General features: G+C 49.5%; 1 protein-coding gene across 8 annotated transcripts in view; it reads right to left on the reverse strand.

The window, feature by feature from the left end:
• The window catches only part of ldb3 (LIM domain binding 3), a 124,333-nt gene extending 98,907 nt beyond the window's left edge, over positions 1 to 25,426 (reverse strand). For 6 of the 8 annotated variants that reach the window (XM_033012666.1, XM_033012665.1, XM_033012661.1 and 3 more), the window contains exons 1-2: positions 25,313 to 25,426; positions 23,819 to 23,959 (exon numbers count right to left, since the gene is read on the reverse strand). In XM_033012666.1, the coding sequence (XP_032868557.1) occupies positions 23,819 to 23,914 (96 nt within the window). In that variant the 5' untranslated portion in view covers positions 23,915 to 23,959; positions 25,313 to 25,426. The remainder of the gene's footprint in view (positions 1 to 23,818; positions 23,960 to 25,312) is intronic. The other 2 variants (XM_033012668.1, XM_033012667.1) reach the window with 1 other exon arrangement.
• Between the last annotated feature and the right edge of the window lie 526 nt (positions 25,427 to 25,952).

The following is a 25,952-nucleotide window of genomic DNA, read 5'->3' on the forward strand; positions in this document are numbered from 1 at the left end:
TAAGAAATTATAGGAGCATAATTAGGCCATTCAGCCCTTCGAGTCTGCTCCGCCATTCAATCATGGCTGATCCATCTTTCCCTCTCAACCCCATTCTCCTGCCTTCTCCTTGTAACATTAGACACCCATACTAATCAAGAATCAAAGCTGCAAGTTTAGTTTAGTGATCGAGCATGGAACACTGACTGATGACTGCAACAAGCCGTTTAGTTTGAGAGATACTGGGTGGAAACAGGCCCTTCGGCCCACAGAATTTACACCGACCAGCGATCACCCATTTACACGTTCTATCTTATCCCATTTTCTCATCCACTCCCTGCACACGAGGGGCATTTTACAGTGGCCAGTTAACCTACAAATCTGCACGTCTCTGGGATGTGGGAGGAAACCGGAGCACTCAGAGGAAACCCACACGGTCACAGGGAGAATGTGCACACTCTATAGATATAGCAGCTGTGGTCAGGGTAGCACCCGGGTCTGTTAGTCACGTTGGGCAGACACACTTCCCAGAGCAGTAGGAAGCAGCCAATCCCCCCCACCCCCAAACCACCCTCCCAAACCACCCTCCCAAACCACCCAACTCTTAACCGTGGGCGGCACGGTGGCCCAGCGGTAGAGTTGCTGCCTTACAGCGCCAGAGACCCGGGTTCGATCCTGACTAAGGGGGCTGTCTGTACGGAGTTTGTACCTTCTCTGGACCTACAGGTTTGCAGGTTAATTGCTTGGTATCATTGTAAATTGTCCCTAGCGGGTGTCGGATAGTGTTAGTGTGCGGGGATCGCTGGTCGCAGTGGGCTCGGTGAACCGAAGGGCCTGTTTCCCATGCTGTATCTCTGAACCACACGAGAAAAAATTTACAGAAAGCAGCACAAGCCAAGAGTGGATGCTATCAGTCACTGGGTACATGTTCCACTCCTTTGCCAGGGGATGTCAGAGTGAGAGGAGGGCAGAGGAGTTTAAATCGTAAACATTCCTTACAATCAACTCTCAGATATGACGGAATGCAGCTTCTGCGAAACACAGACTGTTCAATGGAAATAACACCCAAGGTAAAAATACAGCTGGACTCCGCTACAAAGGACGTGGGTGGGATGTGGTTGTCTCCTTTAAAGCTGACAGCCTTCACACACACACACGACTGTATCTATAGCCCCAGCTATCTCTCACTGTTCCCTGACCTTCAGCTCCACGTCTATTAAAAAATCTTCTGCCTGTGCCGGCCGACAGCTGAAGGCAAAAATAAACCTGTAGCCCCGGACTGGTCCACGCTCGTAAATCCATCCGTCAAGGAAAGACTTCCCTGGGCAGGCAAATTCGTTCAGTTTTGTCACTCAGCGGGCATACCGATTAGCAATCCCATTCAGAGTATATTTGGAATAGATAGGGTAGATACACAGAGTCTTTTTAGAGATGCACTTTAGACTGTTTTACTGTTCTTTTTTGAAAAGCATGTTTCTCTGGGTATCTAAATTTTATTAGTTGTTTAAGTTATGACAGTGGATGGAAGCTGCATACCAAATCTCGTTGCACCTATGTGCAATGACAATAAAATATATTATTATTATTATTATTATTATTATTATTATTATTATTATTATTATTATTATTATTATTAGTGTGGAAACAGGCCCTTCGGCCCACCGAGTCCACGCCAACCAACCATCCTACACAGTTGGGACAAATTTTATTTCAACAGCAAAGTGGTAGCAGGAGGACTCTGTGACCCAAGTGATTCACCAGGCTTCACGTGGACCCCCGAGTAGGAAGGACAGAGATGCACATGGACTCTTAAGAGCCCACCCTCTGGAGGAGCAAGCGGAAGAATCTCTCCTGTGGGGAGACTTCTAAACCAAAGGGAAAAGCGTTCAGGAGAAATGTCTACAGCGGAGAGAGGAATTAGAATCGAGAACCCTGGGGCGAGAGGTGTTGAAGCAAAGAGCACCCGCAACATTTCAGGGGTCGGGCAAAAATGCACGAGGGAGGACTTTAGAGATACAGCGCGGAAACAGGCCCTTTGGCCAACCCTGTCCGCACCAACCAGCGATCAGCCTGAACACTAGCACCATCCTACACATTAGGGACAATTTACAGATGCCAATTAGCCTACAGACCAACACGGCTTTGGAGTGTGGGAGGAAACCGGAGCACCCGGTGAAAACCCACGTGGTCACAGGGAGAAGATATAAACTCCATACAGACAGCACCCGTAGTGAGGATGGAACCGGGGTCTCTGGTGCTGGGAGGCAGCATCTCTACCGCTGCGCCACCGTGATGCTGGGTCGGAGTGCAGCGTGTTGCTGGGGCAACGTGACTGGGGACCCTGTGATCGCAGGACGCTCTGTCAGGCAGGACAGAGAGATCTCACAGCCTAAGAAGGCATAGATATGACCCAAGGTTGCCAGCTGAACGCATAGACTCCTGTGCGCATCTCTCCGACTCCCCCTCCCCTCCCCACAGATGCTGCCTGACCTGCAGAACTGGTTCCACCAAGATGCAGCACAGAACGCCACATGAGATCCTTCTTCCCTGTGGCTATCAAACTGTACAACTCCTCCCCCTTCTGTCGTGGGGTAGACTGAGAATGACTCGAGGTCTCGCCGATATATATAGGAGTCTGGTTTTTAATTTTGGTCTAGTTTTTAAAAGTGCTGGAGTAATTCAGCAGGTCAGGCAGCGCGTACTGTAAACAGTATTCCCTTGATAATATAATAACACAAAATAAAGTGGCGGTGAATCTGTGGAATTCATTGCCACAGAAGGCTGTGGAGACTAAGCCAATGGACATTTTTAGGGCAGAGATTGATAGATTCTTGATTAGTACGGGTGTCAGGGGTTATGGGGAGAAGGCAGGATAATGGGGTTTAGGGGCTGTCCCACTGCGGCAACCTAATTGGCGAGTTTAGGAGAGTTTAGGAGAGTTTGAAAAAGTGTCATGTTGAAGACCTCCTTCGACTATGTTGAAGACTATCTACGACTACCTTCGACTACCCTCGATTATCTACGACTAACATGCCGACCTACTACGACCCACTTCAACTAAACCTACGAGTAAAAAAAATAAATCAATTTTTTCCATGGCGACCTTTTTTTACTCGCGGGCATTTTTCAGCATGTTGAAAAATACGCCGCAATCTAGCTGAGGCCTCGAGTATGCGGGGACTACTCTAGAGCATGCAGGAGAGTTACAAAGACCTCCTAGGACCTCGTGTCGACCATGCTGCGAGTACGAGTCGAGGGCAAACTCTTCTAAACTCGCCAATTAGGCCACCGCAGTGGGACAGCCCCTTTAGGCATGAGAGATAGATTAGCCATGATTGAATGGCGGAGTAGATTTGATGGGCCGAATGGCCTAAATCTGCTCCTATCACTTATGAACGGATGTCACAAACAGCGCCTCCTGCTGCATCCATGGCACAAGGACATCACCTGAGTCTGCACTGCAGAGGGGCGTGGAGGCAAAGAGGACATCAGGGGCCAACACAGCTCCTGTTGGGTGGCTGGGGCGAGGGAAGGAAGTGCATCACAGATCTTCGCCTTTGGCCAGTGAGGTGGGTTTAGGGCCGGAGGCTGAAAAAGGCCAGCAGCATAATCAAGGACGTCCCACCATGGCCATTCCCTCTTCGCCCCTATCCCATCAGGCAAGCGGTACAGAAGTGTGAAACGCACACCTCCAGATTCAGGGACAGTTTCTTCCCAGCTGTTATCAGGCAACTGAATCATCCTACCACAACCAGAGAGCGGTCCTGAACTACTATCTACCTCATTGGTGACGCTCAGCCTATCCTTGATTGGCTTCATCTTGCTCTAAATGTTATTCCCTTACCATGTATCTGTGCACTATGAATGGTTCGATTGTAATCATGTATTGTCTTTACGCTGACTGGACAGCACGCAACAAACGCTCTTCACAGCATCTCAGTCCACGTGACAATAAACAATAAACTGAACTGAAAAAGGGATGTTGCACAGGGAGATACTACGTCCTGCGTTCCCATCTTGGAGATCAAGGGGAAGGCTTGATTGTAATCGTATATCAAGTATCAAGTTAGAACGGAGACAAGGAAACACTTTTTCACCCAGAGAGTTGTGAGTCTGTGGAATTCTCTGCCTCAGAGGGCGGTGGACGCCAGTTCTCTGGATGCTTTCAAGAGAGAGCTAGATAGGGCTCTTAAAAATAGCGGAGTCAGGGGATATGGGGAGAAGGCAGGAACGGGGTACTGATTGGGGATGATCAGCCATGATCACATTGAATCATGATCATGTGCTCAAAGGGCCGAATGGCCTACTCCTGCACCTATTGTAAAAAAAATATTTTTAAAATCACAAGAAACCTCTAAACCCGGGCCAAGTTTTACTTCCGCTCGCTCAAGGTCGGCTGCGGGAGATGCCCCTGGGGCACGAAGGCTGAAGGTGGCCGGGCGAGCAGAGGGACGACGGCGCACGGGACGATCCGGGCGTAGATGACGGCTGCAACAGCGACAACATGCCAAAACCTGGCGACATTTGCCTCTGGACCCAGTCGGCTGTTTCGATGCATTCTGAACTTAATCTGCTCATGCATCGTGTTCATTTACTGCCCCTCGCTACGTGTGATTACTTGTTTAGTTTAGAGATACAGCACAAAAACAGGCCCTTCGGCCCACCGAGTCCACGCCGACCAACGAGCACCACACACTGGGGACAATTTTACATTTACACCTGGCCAATGAACCTACAAACCTGAAGTAGACAAAAGTGCTGGAGAAACTCAGCGGGTGAGGCAGCATCTATGGAGCGAAGGAAATAGGCAACGTTTCGGACCAATACCCTTCTTCAAACCTACAAACCTGTACAACTTTGGAGTGTGGGAGGAAACCAAAGATCTCGGTGAAAACCCACGCGGGTCACGGGAAGAGCGTTCAAACTCCACACAGACAGCACCCGTAGTCGGGATTGAACCAGGGTCCCTGGCGCTGTGAGGCAGCAACTCCACTGCTGTGCCACCTATTCTTGTATCGTTTCACTCTGTGCGATGGGGATTCCTATATTATTGTGACCCATGCCAAGGTCCAGTGAATAGTTTTATGTTTGCATGCAATCCAGTCCATTCACACTGTAGAATAGATGACAGCAAAGGCAGGTCCAAGCTGGGTACCATGCAGTGACCGGCTCACCACCTGACACCTCAAAGAAAAATAAAGTGCTGGAGTAACTCAGCAGGTCAGGCAACATCTCTAGAGAACACAGACAGGTGATGTTTCCAGTCGGGCCCCTACTATTGACTGTCTGAAGAAGAAACCAGTCAGTAGAAGCCGAAACATGGTCACGATCAGCCATGATCACATTGAATGGCGGTGCTGGCTCGAAGTGCCGAATGGCCTACTCCTGCACCTATTGTCTATTGAAACATTGCCTCCCAATGTTCTCCAGGGATGCTGCCGGACCTGTTGAGTTACTCCAGCACTTTGCATTTAAACCGGAAAACCCTCGCGCGTTACAGAAGAACTTGCAAACTCCGCACAGTCAGCACCCGCAGTCAGGATTGAATCCGCGTCTCCAGCGCCGCGAGGAGGCAACTCTACCGCTGCGCCACTGTGGCGAAAGGGGGTGGATGAGGTCGCCTGTGGTAACTGGAGTGCCCTCAGTGGCCCCCTCCATGGAAGGAAAGAAGAGACAGGAGAAGGAGAGAGAAGCACATTTGTACATCGTTGATCTTGTAATGGCAACATTCCCCAAGTGCCACCCTCCATGTTGAAGGGTTGGAGTCTGGCTGTGGGCCAAAGAGCCCGTGTGAGGAAGGAAGCTCAAGGGTGGCACAGTGGCACAACGGGGTAGAGATGCTGCCTTACAGCGCCAGAGACCCAGGTTCAAACCTGACTACGGGTACTTGTCGGTACGCAGTTTGTACCTTCTTCCCGTGGCCTGCGTTGGGTTTTCCCCAAGATCTCCAGTTTCCTCCCACACTCCAAAGATGTACAGGTTTGTAGGTTTAATTGGCTTGGTGCAAATGTAAAGATTGCGCGTAGGGTAGTGTTAACGTGCGGGTCGGCGCGGACATGGTGGGCCGAAGGGCCTGTATCTCGAAACTAAACTAAAGACGTGCGAACGGCCATGGATCATGAGGGCTTTCCCTCTCTCAGGGATGTGCTGGGATTCGCCAGAGCAAACACACTGGGCCTTCACACTCCTGCACATCTCCCACTCAGCCAGGGTGACGACAGGCTGAAGCAGAGAGGCCAGCTATTAATATAAAATAAACATTTTCATCAGATAACGTTGCATTCCTCGTCTATCTCCTTCCGACCCCCCCTTAACTGTACAGCGCTGAGCATCACAGGGCTGTATGGAGGGAAGTAAAAATAAAACTGAATATTGGTGGATAAACAAAGGCAGTAACCAGGAGACAAGAGACTGCAGGTGCTGGAATCTTGAGCAAAGCACAAAGTGCTGGGGGAACTCAGGCAGCATCTGCGCAGGGATTGGGCAGACGATGTTTTGGGTCGGGACCCTTCCTCAGACAGTAACCCGATGCCAAATCAGGGCAGCACAGTGGGTGGAGCTGTTGCCTTACAATGCCAGCGGCCCAGGTTCAATCCTCGCCTCGGGTGCTGTCTGCACAGAGTTTGTTCGTTCTCCTGTGACTGCGTGGGTTTTCACCAGGTGCTCTGGTTTCATCCTACGTTTCAAAGACGTGCAGGTTTGTAGGCTGATTGGCCCTCTGTGAATAGCCCCCCAGTGGGCAGGGTGCAGAGAAGGGATAACGTGGAACTCGTGTACGGGTGATCGATGGTCAGAGTGGGCTCGATGGGCTGAAGGGCCTGTTTCCACACTGTATCACTAACTTAAACTATACAATAAGGTATTTGCTTCCAAACATCAGGGAGAGCGAATGGCTTTATTTCAATGTGGAATCATAGTCAAATATATACAGTATGGAAAGAGGCCCTTCGGCCCACTGAGTCCACACTGACCATTAACGGCCACATATTACTATGGTCACATTTATTCCCTTTTTTTTTTTTTTAAATTCTCCCCACATTTCCATCAACTCCCCCCCCCCCCCCCACCACTCTATTCAGGGCAATTTCCAAGCAGGCAATGAACCCATGATCTTTGCGATATGTGAGGAAACCACAGACCCCAGAGGAAACCCACATGGTCACAGGGAGAACATGCAAACTCCACACAGGCAGCAGCCGAGGCCAGGATCGAACCCTGATGACGGGTGCTGCGAGGCAGGGGCTCTGCGCCGCTGTGCACTGGAATTGATGAAAGATGAACATTTGTCCCAGCACCAGATGGAAAATTAAATGCTGCTGTTTACGCCTCCCAGTGATGTTAGGGTGAAACTGATTAATGGCCACATCCGTGTCAGCAAAGGCAGTAGAAAGACAGAAGGATTTTGCACCAAAGGAAAACATGCAGACAGAGTTCAGTAAGCCAGCAAACTGCACGAGTAGGATCTGAATCAGTGAGCCAATGTCCACTGAGAACCAACAGTGTAACCAGGTTCCCACAAGAATAGTCAACAGATTAGTGAACAGCCTCGTCTCCCCTGATATCAGGCTTCTGAACGGTCCTTCCATGAGTTGGGGTGCATCCAATTTTAAACTACCCCACTGTGGACTTTGTCTCTGGAACTGCTGCACTACAACGCTGAGAATTCTATTCTGCAATTTAAAAAAAAAGACAAAGTGCTGGAGTAACTCAGCGGGACAGGCAGCATCTGGGGAGAACATGAATGGGTGACGTTTCGAGTCGGGATCCTTGTTCTACTCCGTCTCCGAGTCCTGCTCTGATCATGTTCTGAATATTGTGTCGTTTCTTTGTAATAATAATAATAATGGATGGGATTTATATAGCGCCTTTCTAATACTCAAGGTGCTTTACATCGCATTATTCATTCACTCCTCAGTCACACTCGGTGGTGGTAAGCTACTTCTGTAGCCACAGCTGCCCTGGGGCAGACTGACGGAAGCGTGGCTGCCAATCTGCACCTACGGCCCCTCCGACCACCACCAATCACTCACACACATTCACACACAGGCAAAGGTGGGTGAAGTGTCTTGCCCAAGGACACAACGACAGTATGCACTCCAAGCGGGATTCGAACCGGCCACCTTCTGGTCGCCAGCCGAACACTTAGCCCATTGTGCCACCTGTCGTCCCGACAGATGCTTGTAAACCAGCATCTCCACTTCCTTGTTTCTGCCTCTATATTCTCCCCCTTTGCTCTGCCTATTGTACTTGAATTGGGCTTGATGGCATTTACATATAGTGCAACATGAATTGACTGGACCAGCATGCAGAACAAAGCTTTACACTGCACTTCAGTACACAATACAAGGATAAACCTGAAACTTAATTAATTTCAATGATTTAAGATCTTGAAACCAGAAAGTGGTCAAAGGGAAATGTAGTGGCACAGCGGTAAAGTTGCCGCCTCACAGCGCCAAAGACCCGGGTTCAATCCTGACCGCAGGTGCTGTCTGTACGGAGTTTGTACATTAGAAACATAGATAGAAACATAGAAAATAGGTGCAGGAGGAGGCCATTCGGCCCTTCGAGCCAGCACCGCCATTCTCCCTGTGACGGCGTGGGTTTTTCTGGGTGCTCCGGTTTCCTCCCACACTCCACAGACGTGCAGGTTTGTTGGTTAATTGGCTTCTGTACATTGTCACTAGTGTGTAGGATGGAGCTAGTGTACGGGGTGATCGCTGGTCGGCGCGGAGTCGGTGGGCCAAAGGGCCTGATTCCACGCTGAATCTCTAAAGTAAGTTAAAAACTAAAGTTGTCCAGTATCAACATTCCCTAAGATTGAAGTCTGACTATGGACATTTTAGAAGGAAGATGAATGGAAATAAAACCAAAAGAAATTATCTTCAAAATCATGTGAAATGCGCAGGATAAACAATAATACTGGGCAACGTAAATGGAAAAATTCGACATTTTCCGTGTATGACTATTTACATAATCCTCTACGCCAACAACAAACCAATGTTAATACAGAACATAAAATGTTATAAAATGTCCAGAGATGCTTCACTAAAGCCATCATTAAATTCTGACGCGGGCCTGTGCACTGGTAGATACCCCAAAACCTCAGGTCAATGAGGGATGAGTGTGTTTAAAAAGCATCTCAAAGGGATGGAGGCCTTCAGTTACGGGAGATATTAGTGGAGGCGTTTGGGAATGGTGAAGGGGCCGGCTATGGGGGAGAGCAGATACCACCATTGACGGTTGTGGGGCGGGGGATGGGACGGAGATTGAGACGGAGTACCAAGGAGGGATGGAAAAATCACGGCATCAGCTCGCCGATCAACAGTGCCGGTGGGAGGAGCAGGGCAACTAGTTCACTGCATCTGGGGCAGGGCACCATGCGGGCAACAATGCTGGAACAGTGCAACAAACACACACAGGGTTCAGGCTACAATAGCCAACAGGATTCAAAATTGGCTGAGAGGAATTACCTCAGGGGATGATAGTGAAGGTGTAGTAAAAAGGAACTGCAGCATAAAGATGCTGGTTTATACCAAGGATTGACACAAAATGTTGGAGTAACTCCAGAACTTCAGACTGAAAAACCCCAAACATCACCTATCCATGTTCTCCAGAGATGCTGCCTGACCCGCTGAGTTACTCCGGGACTCTGCGTCTATCTAAAGCTGGGGTAATATTGAGCTCTTCTTGCCAGGCTGGCCTGGAATGGTTTGGAATAGTGACGCTGACCAATGTTTCAGCATCAGATGGGCTGAGGGCAGGTGGAGATGGGTGATTTTTTGGGGGGGAGATACAGCCAATCTTCCAATGGTGCACACTATTCCCAGTTGGAAACATTGGAAGGCAAGATGGAATATTGTGGAGGAGCAGAATGAGCCACGGTGATGAAGAAGAGTCCACGTAGCCTCAGGAGACGTCGGGCCACCAGGAGTGATGGGGCACAGGTGACCAAGGTAGGGGGCCACCAGGGGAGATGGAGGGGAGGACCATGGGTGGCCAAGGCAGGACCAGGGGAGATGAAAGGGGATAGCCTGGACCACAGTGAGAGGGAAGAGGGGTGGGTCGGGAGGGGATGGGCCACCGGGTGAGATCAGTACGGGTGTCAGAGGTTATGGGGAGAAGGCAGGAGAACGGGGCGAGGAGGGAGGGATAGTTCAGCCATTCGGCCCATCAAGTCTACTCCGCCATTCTGGCGGAGTAGACTTGATGGGCCGAATGGCCTAATTCTAGTCCCATCACATGACTTTATGAGCGAGATGGAGATATGGGGCATGGGTGACCAGGGTAGGGTGAGGGAGAGGAGCCTGGAGGGCGAGGCAAGGCACATCACAGAGTAGGAGCAGGTGACCGTATCTGGTCAACCAGGGCAGAGCTCGACGTGACTCTGGGCCGGAATTAGTCCGATGAGTCAGGCTCCTATTAGCGGTCGGCGGGGCAAGGCGGCATCAATCACGGCGCTGACACGTGTGGAGCCAGCAGCAAGGAGCCACAAATAGAAGCGCTGGGCCGGCAGCCGAGATACTGATGCGGCCGGCACCTCGCAGGGAGGCACTAACCAGCGCCAGGATCCCAGCCTAGACTGGCCGCACTGGGCTCGGCTTACACCGGGACTGCCGGCGGTAGAGACCTCACCGATCCCCTCCAAGCAGGTGGCAAAGCCTCGCAATGAGCCGTCTACCATCGCAGTGCCCATAAACAGCAGAGAGGCTGGCACTGCCAGGTATACCCAAGCTGGGCACAGCTATGGTAGACAGTGGTACACAAAATTGCTGGGGAAACTCAGCGGGTGCAGCAGCATCTATGGAGCGAAGGAAATAGGCGACGTTTCGGGCCGAAACCCTTCTTCAGACTGAGTGACAGTGTCTTCTTCCCAGGGTGGAAATGTAAAATACTGCCTGGCACAGTTTAATTTAATTTAGACATACAGCGTGGAAACAGGCTCTTCGGCCCGCGCCGACCAGCGCTTACCCCGTATACTAGCACTATCCTAAACAGTACGGACAATTTACAATCTTTGCGTCTTTAGAGGAAACCAGAGCACCCGGAGGAAAGCCTAGCGGTCACAGGGAGAACGTACAAACTCCGTATAGACAGCAGCCGTAGTCAGGATCGAATCCGGGTGTCGGCAATGTGAGGCAGCGGCTCTACCCGCTCGCCACACCACTGTGCCGCCCCTAAGTTTAAAGAAGCAGCAGGGAAACAGGCACTTCAGCCCACCAAGTCTACGTCAACTATCGATCACCCATTCACACCAGTACTAGTATTGGAGCGTCGCAAGCACTCGCTGCATGTGTACAGAGGCCGCATAACCTACAAACCCGCACGTCTTTGGACTGTGGTGGGAAACCCGAGTATCCAGAGGAAACCCACACAGTCACAGGGAGAATGTGAAAACTCGACACCGACAGCAATGGAAGTCGGGATCGAATCCAGGTCTGTGAGGCAGCGACTCGCACAGCTGCACCACTGTGCTGCCTCAAGTAGGTTTAAAAAGAGAGGGGGAAAGTTTAAAGGGGATGTGCGAGGCATGTTTCTCCCTTACACAGGGAGAGGCGAGTGTGCCTGGAACACGTTGCCTGGGGCAGTGAGAGGGGCTACAGAAACGTCTATGTGGCATTTAGCGAGACGTTAAACAGGCAGCAAACGGAGTGATGAGGAGCTGGTACAGGCAGGAGGAAGGTTTCGTTCAGATCGACACCATGGTTTAGTTTAGAGATACAGCGCAGAAACTGGCCCTTCAGCCCACCAGGTCCGTGCCAACCAGCGATCCCCGCACATTAACACGATCCTACACCCACTAGGGACAATTTTTACATTTACCAAGCCAATTAACTTACAAACCTGTACGTCTTTGGAGTGTGGGGGGGAAACCGAAGATCTCGGGGAAAACCCACGCAGGTCACGGGGATAACGTACAAACTCCATACAGACAGCATCCATAGTCAGGATCGAACCCGGGTCTCTGGCGCTGCAGACTTCGGCACAGTCTGGGTGGGCCGAAGGGCCTGTTCCCCGCACTGCGCTGTTCTATGGAACTGCACTGCCACATAACACGACTGTGCTCTTTTCCAGCTTTCTTTCCCCCCCACCCCACAATCAGTCTAAAGAAGGGTCCCGATCAAAAAAGTCACCTATCCATGTTCTCCAGAGATCCACATCCACTCTATCCGGCCCTTTCACTATTCGGTAAGTTTCAATGTGGTTTTTCCGTTCATCCTTCTAAACTCCAGCGAGTGCAGGCCCAGTGCCGTCAAACGCTCATCGCACGTTAGCCCAACCATCCCTGGGATCATTCTCGTAAACCTCCTCTGGATCCTCCTTCAGATATGGTGTGAATAGTCCCCTCCACTAGACTGATCTCACAAAAAACAACGAGACAACACACGGCTAAATTGCTGGAGAAATTACATTCGGGTCAGTATGAAAACTGCCCATTAAATCTAGCAGAATAACACTGTGGGGGGTTTTCCACATCTAACAACATCTCACTTGGAGGAAGAGGCATCAAACTCCATCAGTACCACACTTTTTTTTAAACAAAAATAAATGTAATCAATTATTGCAAGAATAATATATACAATAACAACCAAATACCAAACACACTACCATAATACAAATCATCCGATTAGCTAAACAAATATGTTACAACTCTTAACCAACTGTATCACCATCCTTGTCCCGGATGCATTCCACCCCCCGCGGTCCCGGAAATCCCCCAGGGTGCCCGTGGACAGTCTGGGAACAGGCCCTTCGGCCCACCCAGACTGTGCTGAAGTCTGCAGCGCATAGTCCCCCTCTCGTGCCACCCGGGCGCAGACGTGACCCCGGGAAAGGGGCAGGCAGCCGGCTCGGGCAGAGCCGGCTGCCTGCTCGGGGAGTATGGGGATGGGGGTGGAATTTAAACCCAGCATCTACAGACGGAGGGAGGCAGGAGTGACACAAAGAGCAGCAACAGCTGGGCGACACCTGCAATGTCTTATTTTACAATAAGTAGGGATCGTGTGATGGTTTTATTGGATCTAATGGCGGTGTCCAACATGAAATATTCAGCGTGCTCTTGGCAGAAGGCGCTGCACTGGTTCACGCTGAGCTAGTTATCTATTGGTGCCAATGTGGAAAACAGCTGTTCATTAGTGGCACAGTAGGGGGGGGGGGGGTTTGGGGGAGCAGGTAGGTCTGGGGAAAGAGGCAGAAAGAGAGGAGGGGGAAGCTGACGAGAGGAGGAGGGCCAGGGACAGAGGAGGGGAGGGCAGAAAGAGGGGAGAGGAGAACCAAACGGAAGGAGAAAGGCTGGACAAAACCTGGCAGATAATAGGTGGAATGTTTAAGCAGGAACTGCAGATGCTGGAAAATCAAAGGTAGACAAAAGTGCTGGAGAAACTCAGTGGGTGTGGCAGCATCTATGGAGCTATGAAGCAAAGGACCGCTGAGTTTCTCCAGATAATAGGTGGATACATACAGGTGATGCTGGGGGGGGGGGGGGGGGGGGGGGGGGGTAGGTAGGTGGTTGGACAAAGGCCAGAGAGGAAAAGACAGAAGGTATGAGACAAAAGGATTGAAGAGTTGTGAATTGTGAAGCTAGAGGAAGGAATGAAAGTGGAAGACAAGGAATAGATGCGCGTTCAGGTGGGGCACCAACTAGGAAGCGGTCCTGACCTCCCATCTACCTCATTGGAGAACGTTGGACTATCTTTACTTAGACTTTAGTAGACTTCATCTTGCACTAAACGTTATTCCCTGGATCTGTACGCTGTGGACAGCTTGATTGTAATCATGTATGATCTTATCACTGACTGGATAGCAAGCAACAAACAGCTTTTCATTGTACCTCAGTAATAGAAACATAGAAATTAGGTGCAGGACACGCTAGAGGCAGGAAACATGTTCCCGATGTTGGGGGAGTCCAGAACCAGGGGCCACATTTTAAGAATAAGGAGTAAGCCATTTAGAACAGAGACGAGGAAACACTTTTTCTCACAGAGAGTGGTGAGTCTGTGGAATTCTCTGCCTCAGAGGGCGGTGGAGGCAGGTTCTCTGGATGCTTTCAAGAGAGAGCTAGATAGGGCTCTTAAAAATACCGGAGTCAGGGGATATGGGGAGAAGGCAGGTACGAGGTGCTGATCAGCCATGATCACATTGAATGGCGGTGCTGGCTCGAAGGGCTGAATTGCCAACTCCTGCACCTATTGTCTATTGTCTACTGGATTGTATGCAAAGCAAAGAATATCACTGTACCTAATAAAGTATAATCATCAACGGGGGGAAGCAATTCCTATTGAGTTTTAGAGTTTAGTTTAGAGATGCAGCACAGAAACAGGCCCTTCGGCCCACCGAGTCCACGCTGACCATCGATCATCCATTCACACCAACTCTACTTTATCCCACTTCTGCATCCACCCCCTACACACTAGGGACTAGGGGGTAATTTACAGAGGCCAATTAACCTACAAACCCGCATGTCTTTGGGATGTGGGAGGAAACCAGAGCACCGAGAGGAAACCCACTGGGTCACAGGGAGAACGTGCAAACTCCACACAGACAGCTCCCGTGGCCAGGATTGAACCTGGATCTCTGGTGCTGTGAGGTAGCAGCTCTACCAGCTGTGCCGTCTCATTTACACTATCTCAAATCTTCTTCAACGTGGGGCACGCGTGACAAAGTTTGCCTCGAGTGTTATCACATAATGTGGCGCAAGGACAGATATAAATAAGTCGGGAAGCAAGTGGCAGAGATGTCATGACCAAAGGGAGCATTGAACAACTAATCTCTGCTGCAATCTCTCCTCTGTTCTCCCCAACGTACGGCATAGTTTAGCTTAGTTCAGAGATACAGCGTGGAAACAGGGCCTTCGACCCACTGAGTCCACACCGACCGGTGATGCCCGCACACTAGTTCTACGCTATACCATCCAACACGCCAGATACAGGGGCAATTTACAATTTCACCAAGGCCAATTAACCTACAAACCTGCACTTTGTTGGAAGGTGGGAGGAAACCGGAGCACGCGGAGAAAACCCACGCGGTCACAGGGAGAACGTGCAAACTCCACACAGACAGCACCCGAGGTTGGGATTGAACCCGGGTCTCTGGCGCTGCAAGGCAACAGCTCCATCAGCTGCGACTCCACTGTTCATCCGGTCACAAAGACACACGCAGCTTCATCCATAAAATGGGTTTAGAAACATAGACAATAGGTGCAGGAGTAGGCCATTCGGCCCTTCGAGCCTGCACCGCCATTCAATATGATCATGGCTGATCATCCAACTCAGTATCCCATCCCTGCCTTCTCTCCATACCCCCTGATCCCTTTAGCCACAATGGCCACATCTAACTCCCTCTTAAATATAGCCAATGAACTGGCCTCAACTACCTTCTGTGGCAGAGAGTTCCAGAGATTCACCACTCTCTGTGTGAAAAATGTTTTTCTCATCTCGGTCCTAAAGGATTTCCCCTTTATTCTTAAACATTTGAATCCTAACTCTTCAGTCAGCACAGAAATCGAAGGAAGGGAATTCGGGAAGAAGGGCCGAGTGGCCTACTCCTGCACCTATTGTCTATTGGAAGAATATCCAGGCAAAACGCACCCACTAAACAGACACGTTCCCTCCAACCTCACCCTCCCTGCAAGATGCCAAAGGCAGGCGGGCAAATCTCTGGCAGCTTATCGCAATCGGAAGCGAATGCTAACCAGACCGAGTCCTTTCAATGAGGCACTTCAGTGTGCAGTGGTGTGTGTGGTTATATTTATGCCTTCGTATCTCCGTAACCTTGAGTCTTTTCACCACAGACTCTTCAGCTGCTGAGGGAGTGCGGGAGGGAGGAAAGTGCATGATTTGTGGGGCTGGTGGGGAGAGTCTGGTGCTTACACTGGGCCAGTGACCTATAGTTCCCACCCTCGTACCATGTTAATCTTAACATTCCCGCCTGGAGTCCTGGAATCACCATTTATGTTCAAAGCCCCAGCGGGTTTCTCGGTGCCCAGAAAAAGCCGCAGCATTCCTCAACGCACTGACGAGACAGAGTCGTAAAAGGCTCAGAGGTCGAGACCTGCCTGTTGTGGTCACACGAGGACATAATCCATTCAGTAAATCAGCTGTTGCCCATTCATAGAACATGGAGCAGTCGAGTGGGAAGGAACTGCAGATGCTGGTTTAAATCGAAGATAGACACAAAATGCTGGAGTAACTCAGTGGGACAGGCAGCGTCTCTGGAGAGAAGGAATGGGTCGAGACCCTTCTTCAGACATGTGGCACAGTAGACACAGGAACAGGCCCTTTGGCTCAGTGTGTGCGCAGAACATGACACAAAATTAAACATAGAAACATAGAAATTAGGTGCAGGAGTAGGCCATTCTGCCCTTCGAGCCTGCACCGCCATTCAATATGATCATGGCTGATCATCCAACTCAGTATCCTGTACCTGCCTTCTCTCCATACCCTCTGATCCCCTTAGCCACAAGGGCCACATCTAACTCCCTCTTAAATATAGCCAATGAACTGGCCTCGACTACCCTCTGTGGCAGAGAGTTCCAGAGATTCACCACTCTGTGTGAAAAAAGTTCTTCTCATCTCGGTTTTAAAGGATTTCCCCCTTATCCTTAAGCTGTGACCCCTTGTCCTGGACTTCCCCAACATCGGGAGCAATCTTCCTGCATCTAGCGTGTCCAACCCCTTAAGAATTTTGTACGTTTCTATAAGATCCCCTCTCAATCTCCTAAATTCTAGAGAGTATAAACCAAGTCTATCCAGTCTTTCTTCATAAGACAGTCCTGACATCCCAGGAATCAGTCTGGTGAACCTTCTCTGCACTCCCTCTATGGCAATAATGTCCTTCCTCAGATTTGGAGACCAAAACTGTACGCAATACTCCAGGTGTGGTCTCACCAAGACCCTGTACAACTGCAGTAGAACCTCCCTGCTCCTATACTCAAATCCTTTTGCTATGAAAGCTAACATACCATTCGCTTTCTTCACTGCCTGCTGCACCTGCATGCCCACTTTCAATGACTGGTGTACCATGACACCCAGGTCTCGCTGCATCTCCCCTTTTCCTAGTCGGCCACCATCTGATCTCAGTTGCATTTGTACGTGATCCATATCCCTCTACTCACCGCATTTCCATTTAAAAGCCTCTTGAATGCTACTATCGTATTGTATGTGCACAAGCCCGGACACGGGCCATCAACACCGCTCCCCACCAAGACACTGATGCCCATCCAGGCGACTACCCATCGCCACACCTTATAATTTAGTTGCGTTTGGAGAAAGAGCATGGAAACAGGCCCTTCAGCCCACCAAGTCTGTACTGGACCAGCGATCACCCCTTCACACTAGTCCCATCCTGCACATTAGCGACAATTTACAGAAGCCAATTAATCAACAAACCTCGAGGTCTTTGGAATGTTGGAGGAATCGGAGCACCTGGGAAAACCCCACGCGGTCACAGGGAGAACATGCAAACTCCACATAGACAGCACCCATGGTCAGGATGGAACCCGGGTCTCTGGCGCTGTGAGGCAGCAACTCTACCGCTGCCCCACTGTGTCGCCACAAGTTACAACCACAGTCAGGCATCATCAAATCATCAAAGATTTACACCCACCCCAGAATCTCTCCAGGTGGGTTGGGTGCCATCACCTGCGAGATCTGATCCAGAATAAAACTCAGCGAGGTTAAGGGTTGAGCGTAGAATGGGATGGGTTCTTCTGAACCATCCATGTTAGCTCAGTGCCTTTCTTTACTCAAGCTGTTGCTTTCCCGACCCTAACCCCCCTCCCCATTCCCGACCTCGCCGGCTCCAACACAGCAACTGTTGAGAATTATTGTGGAGGAGATGTCGTCGTCACTGAGCGCACTCCCGACACACTCGCAACTGTGCGGCCAAATTGGGTTTGGACACACTAGAGGCAGGAAACGTGTTCCCGATGTTGGGGGAGTCCAGAACCAGGGACCACAGTTTAAGAATAAGGATTAAGCCATTTAGAACGGAGACGAGGAAACACTTTTTCTCACAGAGAGTGGTGAGTCTGTGAAATTTCTGCCTCAGAGGGCGGTGGAGGCAGGTTCTCTGGATGCTTTCAAGAGAGAGCTAGATAGGGCTCTTAAAGATAGCGGAGTCAGGGGATATGGGGAGAAGGCAGGAATGGGGTACTGATTGGGGATGATCAGCCATGATCACATTGAATGGCCTACTCCTGCACCTATTGTCTATTGTCAAATCCAGCTACAACCTCATCTACAAGTAGGTCGATGACACCACTGTGGTGGGCCGGATCACAATTAATGATAGGGAGATCAAAAGCTTCATAACATGGTGTCAGGATCATCATCTTCCCCTCAAGGACAGCAAGATGAAGGAGCTAGTTGTTGACTTCAGGAAGCATGGTGGAGTACATGCCGCAGTCAGCATCAATGGTGCCAAAGAGGAAATGGTTGAGAGCTTCAAATGCCTTGGTGTTAACATTACCAATGTGGACCAACCACATCAAAGTGACAGCCAAGAAGTCACATCAATGCCTCTACTTCCCGAGGAGGCAGAGGAAATTTAGCATGTCTCCAATGACCCTTACAAACTTCTACTGATGCACCATGGAAAGCATACTGTTGGCTTGCATCGCAGTTTGGTGTGGGAACAGCTCTGCCCAAGATCGCAAGAAATCACAGAGAGTTGGGGATGTGGCCCAGTCCATCACACAGACCACACTCCCCACCATTGTAGATGTAGCCCAGTCCATCACACATACCACACTCCCCACCATTGTAGATGTAGCCCAGTCCATCACACAGACCACACTCCCCACCATTGTAGATGTAGCCCAGTCCATCACACAGACCACACTCCCCACCATTGTAGATGTAGCCCAGTCCATCACACAGACCACACTCCCCACCATTGTAGATGTAGCCCAGTCCATCACACAGACCACACTCTCCACCATTGTAAATGTAGCCCAGTCCATCACACAGACCACACTCCCCACCATTGTAGATGTAGCCCAGTCCATCACACAGACCACACTCCCCACCATTGACTCCATCTACACTTCAGGCTGCTACAGAATAGTAGCCAATATAATCAAAGACTTGTCATACCCAGATCGTTCCTGCTTCTCCAGCTTTTCACTGCACCTCTGCACACATGACAATAAACTAAACTCAACCAGTCGGGCAGAAGGTACAGAAACTTGAAAGCACACGCCACCAGATTCAGAAACAGCTTCTTCCCCTCTGTTATCAAGTCCTTCCATAATCTGGGTTACAGTCTGATTCCCCTCTACCCCATTGTGGACATTGTAGTGCATCAGTTCCATAGACAAAGTCCAATGCTGAGAACTATAATCCATACTTTCTATCTTCCATTTTGCTTTACCTAATGTAGTTGAGTTTGACTTGATTGAAGTTTATTTAATTTGAGTTTTAGGGATAGTATGGAAACAGGCCCTTCAGCCCACTGAGTCCATTGATCACCTGCTCACATCGGTTCTATGTTAATCCACTTCCCCGACACATGAGGGGGTCTTTTACAGAGGGCCAATTAATCGACAAATACTCACATTTTTGGGATGCGGGAGGAAACCTGAGCACCCGGAAGAAACCCATGCAGTCACAGGGAGAACGTGCAAACTCCACACAGATAGCGGCCAAGCACAGGATCGAACCCAGATCTCTGACGCTATGAGGCAGCAGCAATAGACAATAAACAATAGGTGCAGGAGGTGGCCATTCGGCCCTTCGAGCCAGCACCGCCATTCAATGTGATCATGGCTGATCATCCCCAATCAGTACCCCGTTCCAGCCTTCTCCCCATAGCCCCCGACTCCGCTATTTTTAAGAGCCCTATCTAGCTCTCTCTTGAAAGCATCCAGAGAACCTGCCTCCACCGCCCTCTGAGGCAGAGACTTCCACAGACTCACCACTCTCCATGAGAAAATCCACAGACTCACCACTCTGTGAGAAAATCCACAGACTCACCACCCTCTGTGAGCACCACTGCGCTGCCCTTAACGTATAGTATTATCTGATTTGATAGCATGCAAAATGTAGCTTTTCATTGCACCTCGGTACACGCGCGACAGTAATAAACTTAAACCTGTAACTAGCTACATCTCCTCCAGCTTTGCACCAATCTCCCAGGTGCTTCACCAATGCCTCTTCCACCCTCCCAGCTACCAGAGTGCGAGATTTTGCCCATTTTTAACCCTCCTCGTCTCTCCTACGAAAGGCTTCTGGTCGCCTCCTTGTAGGCGATACAATCAGAAGATATCGTGCCACTGTGTTACGGATACAGACCCAGCAGCTGAATTATCAGCTGGACATAAAGGTGACCTTCCAACCTGCCCGAGCCAGCTACCTCCCTCGTAAATCACCTCCTAATGACTCACGCTGGTATAACCGGCACCGCGGTCGCTACGTATTAATAGACAGCTTTTTTCAGCAAGAAAGTGGAAAGGGCTCAGCCATTCATTCCACACACAATGTGTGGCTTGCAGCTCACTGCCAGGGATTAGACAGCACATCTGTCCCATCAGTGGAATCAGGCAATGACATCAACCGGTCACAAATTCCCCTTTTGTTCCTGACTGTGACCTAAATCCAACAGCTGATGGGGCTTCGCAGCTTATGGCACCGTGCCTGGGCACAGGGAACAGGACAGAGATTTATTGCCACAGGAACTTCAAGTGTCAACTAAACACTTATGCAGAGAGCGAGAGGGAGTCTTCTGTCTCCAGCCTGGTGCATTCTGAGCAATCTTGGAATATTTCTTCCCAACTCGCGCAGGAAGGAACTGCAGGCGCTGGTTTACACCGAAGATAGACGCAGAGTGCTGGAGTAACTCAGCGGTTCAGGCAGCATCTCTGGAGTAAAGGAATAGGCGACGTTTTGGGTCGGAACCCTTCTTCAGAACTTGCTCCTCTCACGTTTACCTCTCCGTCTCTGAGCTTCCTACAGTTTTGGTTTTTGGGGTACAGTGTGGAAACAGACCCTTCGGCCCACCAAGTCCATGCCAACCAATGATCACCCATACACTAACTCTATCCTACAAACTCGGGAACAATTTATAGAAACAACTTGACCTACAACCCTGCGTGTATTTGGAAAGTGGGAGGGAACCGGAGCACCCGGAGAAAACCCACTCGGTCCTCAGGAGAACGTACAATCCCCATACAGACAGCACCCACAGTGAGGTTCGAACACGGGTCTCTGGCGCTGTGAGGCAGCAACTCTACCGCTGCGCCGCCAAGAACTCGGAGGTGATGGGATAAGCTCAGCCTCCCAAAGTCTAGACACAACTGTTGTAACTCGTGATGCAGCTCTGTAGGGCTTTGTAGAAACAAAGAACTGCAGATGCTGGTTTATCAAGGAAAGACTCAAACTGCTGGAGTAACTCAGCGGGTCAGGCTGTAACCCTGGACAATAGGTGATGTTTCAAGGTGAAGAAATTTGTTCTCAGCTCAATGCTGATCAGTATCGTTTAGAGACTGTAATCTTTACTCCATGGGGAAATATCACCTCCTTATCCATACTATCAAGAACGTTTCTTATGGGAGAGTCTAGGACCAGAGGGCACAGCCTCAGAATCAAAGGATGTATCCTTAGAAAGGAACCGAGGAGGGATTTCTTTAGCCAGAGGGTGGTGAATCTGTGGAACTCATTGCCACAGACAGCAGTGGAGGCCAAGACATCAGAGATGCAGCATAGAAACAGGCCCTTCGGCCCACCAAATTCATGCCAACCGTTGATCATCCATCCATACTAGTTCTATTGCTATCCCAGTTTCTCATCCACTCCCTGCACACTAGGGGCAATTTACAGAGGCCAATTAACCTACAAACCCACATGTACAGATACAGAGAGGAAACATGCGCTTCGGCCCTCTGGGTCTGCGCTGACCAGCGATCCCCGCACATTAACACTACCCTACACCCACTAAGGACTTTTTTTTTCCTTTACCAAGCCAATTAACCTACAAACCTGTACGTCTTTGGAGTGTGGTAGGTAAACCAAGATCTCGGAGAAAACCCACGCAGTCACGAGGAGAACGTACAAACTCTGTACGCACAACACCCGTATTCGGGATCAAACCCGGGTCCTCGAAGCTGCATTCGCTGTAAGGCAGCAACTCTACCGCTGCGCCACTATGACTGCCCTTTGGACATCTTCGGGATGTGGGAGGAAACTGGAGGACCCGGTGGAAATCAAGAAGTTCCAAGAACGTGCAAACTCCACACAGACAGCACCTGTAGTCAGGATTTAATCTGGGTGTCACGCGGAGATGCAGCAACTCTATCGGCTGCCGTTACCACTTCCGTTGTAGAAGATTGCAGCACTTTCACTACTACTGATGGCTTGTTAACTAGTTCATTTTTCCTTGATTTCTCTCTTCTTTCTTTCTTAGTTAAAGTGTGGAATCAGTTTTGCCATTGTTCAGTCTGTAGACATAGTTCTAGAGAATCTGTGGCACATTGGCAGATGCCACCATGTGCACCCACCATCTCTGTAGCATATTGGCCATCAGGTTCTGGGGCTTCAGGGTCCCTCAGTCCAGTCACACTCTCCAATAACTGGAAAGGCCTGGATGCAGTGGATGTGGAGAGGATGTTCCCATTAGCGAGAGAGTCTCGTACTAGAGGGCACAGCCTCAGAATAAAAGGATGGCCCTTTAATAAGGAGATGTGGATGAATTTCTTTAGCCAGAGGGTGGTGAATCTGTGGAATTAATTGCCACAGTCAGTGGAGGAGGCCAGGTCATGGGGTATTTTTAAAGCGGACATTGGCAGCTTCTTGATTAGTAAGGGTGTCAAATGTTACTGCGAAAATGGAGTGGAGAGAGGAAAGATAGATCAGTCATGAGTTAAATGCGGAGTAGACTTGATGGGCCGAATGGCCTAATTCAGCTCTTCTGGCTTATGTACACCAGCTTGTTGCCTGTTTCGGAAAGAGTGAAAAGTTTATTTCTCTGAGGGTTGTGAATATTTGGAGTTTAGTTTATTGTCACGTGTGCCGAGGTACAATGAAAAACTTTTGTTGTGTGCTAACCAGTCAGTGGAAAGACAATACATGATTACAATTGAGCTATCCACAGAGTACAGATACATGATAAAGGGAATAATGTGAATATGGTTTAATGCAAGATCAAGTCCAGTAAAGTCAGATCAAGGGTAGTCAAAGGGTCTCCAATGAGGTAGATAGGTGGAATGTGGTAGAATTCTCCATCCCACCGGGCTGTGGTGGCAGAGTCATTATATTCAGGGTGGAGACTCCTTTGAGAAAGGGAGATGGGAAGTACAGCAGGGTTGAAGCCATGTCTGATCTTCGTGAATGGTGAAGCAAGTCCAAGGAACAGAATGCTCTGTTCCCTCTCCTGCTTCTTGTGCTCTTCCCTTTAACTACCAGATAAATATCTCATTACACCATCAAATCTGAAGTCGCCTGAAGTCCACAGATGCTGTGGAGGCCAAGTCAATGGGTATTTTTAAGGCCGAGATTGACAAGTTCTTGATTAGTATTTGTGTTAAGGGCTATGGGGAGAAGGCAGGAGAATGGGGTTGAGAGGGAAAGAGAGTCAGCCATGATTGGATGGCTGAGTAGACTTGATGGGGTGAATAATGGCCTAATTCTGCTCCTAGAACCTGTGAACATCTTTAGCCAGAGGGCGGCAAACCAGAAATCGCTCAGTTCAACGGGGGCGAGACGTTTGACAACAACACCAGACCCCAGACCCAAACAGCCCGTATCGGTCCGGGTCTACAAGAGGGTTGAAATGAAACGCCACGTTCCCCAACACGGCAACGCCAAGCTCGCCGCCCGCTCGGGGCGTGGAGGAGAAGCAGCCGACTTACTCTGGAGATGGTCAGAGGCATGTTGAAGTCCTTCCCTCCTTGCAGCCTGAAGCCCCAGGGTGCTGGGCCCGTTAGGGACACGTTGTACGCCGACATAGTTCACGCTCCAACCAGCCTCTTCAAAATGCTACCGGGAAAGGTCTTCGGGGGAGAGGAATGGGGTGGGAGCGGGAGGGAGAGGTATGGGGTGGGAACAGGGGGGGGGAGAGGTATGGAGTGGGAGCAAGGAGGACAGAGAAGAAACAAGAAAAAAAAAAGTTAGTGAATAAATATATATATTTTTTTAAAGCCACTGAATTACTGATTGGGATCAGAGTGGTACCCAAGAATAGAACCAAGTGATCAGGCATGAAGGGACCACAGGCAGAGTGAACCATATAAGGGTGGTAACACTACACCTGATATGCCAGGATTGTGTGACTCATATCACCCAATATAGGAAGGATTTTTCTAGGCTCCCCAAATCTATCCCCAAACCTGTTGCGAAAATACCCCGATGTAATATGTAGAAGCCAGGACAATCTTATCACACTCGTGTTATTTTTTGGCACTCATTTTTGTTAATAAGACATTTCAACACTAAACAGTTAAAAAAAATAATAATTACAATGTTTGGTTATCAACGGTAATTAATATTAACTGGTCACAGATTTTATTTAATGTTTTCCACAAAAAAATATATAACCGAGGTTTTTAAGTTTTAAAATCCCCGCCAAATAACAGGAGAGCAGAAATTTGTAACACTCTGCAACTTGGTTTGACAAGAACTAGAATGAAGGCAAACGCCTCTACACTGCGGGCCGGTCACCGGACAGGTTAAACTGTTCCTGGGTCACAGTCCCACCATTTGCAGAAATATCCAAGCGATAATAAAGCAAAAACGAAAAATCATGCTATCACATTTAATCTCAGTCTCTCTGCTGCCTCTGCTCGCCAGTGCAGTGGCAAATCACAAGTTTAAAAAGCTTCACATTGCAAGTCAATAGATACACCAGTTTCCTGTCTGTCCGGGGAATGGGAGGTAGTGACATTTACAATTGCAGAAATTATATATATTTTTTTTAAAGCCCCCGAACAAGCGAGTCTGCAACCGCGCACTGGAAGTGTGCGATTAGGTCTCAGAATTGCAGCAGCTGAAACTAAAACCTACAGGCAAACGCTCAAACGACAGGTGTAATAATCGTCCAAAAGTCGAGGACTTTTACAAAAACTAATCCCCCTCCCTCTTCCCTTCCCTTCCCCTTCTCCCTCTGTCTGTCTTTAAACGAGCATTAAACCTTGCATTAACCACAGAACCCTCCACCCACTCTCACCCCAACAGTATGTCCCATCTCCATTGCAAACTACCCAAGCAGATCAATCCTTAACCTTTTTGGGGGAATAATAACCAAAACGCTGCATGCAAACGCATCGCCGGGCTGGAAAAGCAACGGTGCAAAGACAGAGGAGAAAAAGACATGCATGGGAAGGGGGAAGAGAGAATGTTTTCCATACCCCGTCCCCGTTGCTCGCCTCCGCCTGCTGAAGCAGCCGACTATCAGTAAGCGCATTTATCAGCTCGCAGCACCGGCCTGACGTCAGCTGACGGGCAAAGACAGCCGGCAGCTTGAGGTGGGTAAAGCAAGGAGGACCTCTCCACAGACAGAGCCAAGCTTTGCCCAGGTATTGCTGCTACCCCTGCCTTCTCAAAATATGTAGGAGCACAACAACTGAATAACATTCATGTTGTAATTGGTACAACGCTTGAGTTAAGGTCTTCTGAAATTGAGTCAAATTCCGTAAGCCCAAGTATCCATGCATGTTGAGCTTAGTTTAGGTTAGAGATCATACGTGATAGGAGTAGAATTAGGCCATTCGGTCCATCGAGTCTACTCTGCCATTCAATCATGGCTGATCTATCTCTCCTTCCGAACCCCATTCTCCTGCCTTCTCCCCAAATCCCCAGACACAGTGTGGAAACAGGTTCATCGAGACCACATTGACCAACGATAACCCATCGGACTCGTTCTACCCTACACACACCAGGGGCCATTTACAGCAGCCGATTAACCTACAAACACACACGTCTTAGGAATGAGGGAGGAAACCCGGAGCGCCCGGAGGAAATCCACACAGTCACGGGGAGAACGTGCAA

This window comes from Amblyraja radiata, chromosome 37 (assembly GCF_010909765.2).
Source record: "Amblyraja radiata isolate CabotCenter1 chromosome 37, sAmbRad1.1.pri, whole genome shotgun sequence".
Taxonomy (NCBI): Eukaryota; Metazoa; Chordata; class Chondrichthyes; order Rajiformes; family Rajidae; genus Amblyraja; species Amblyraja radiata.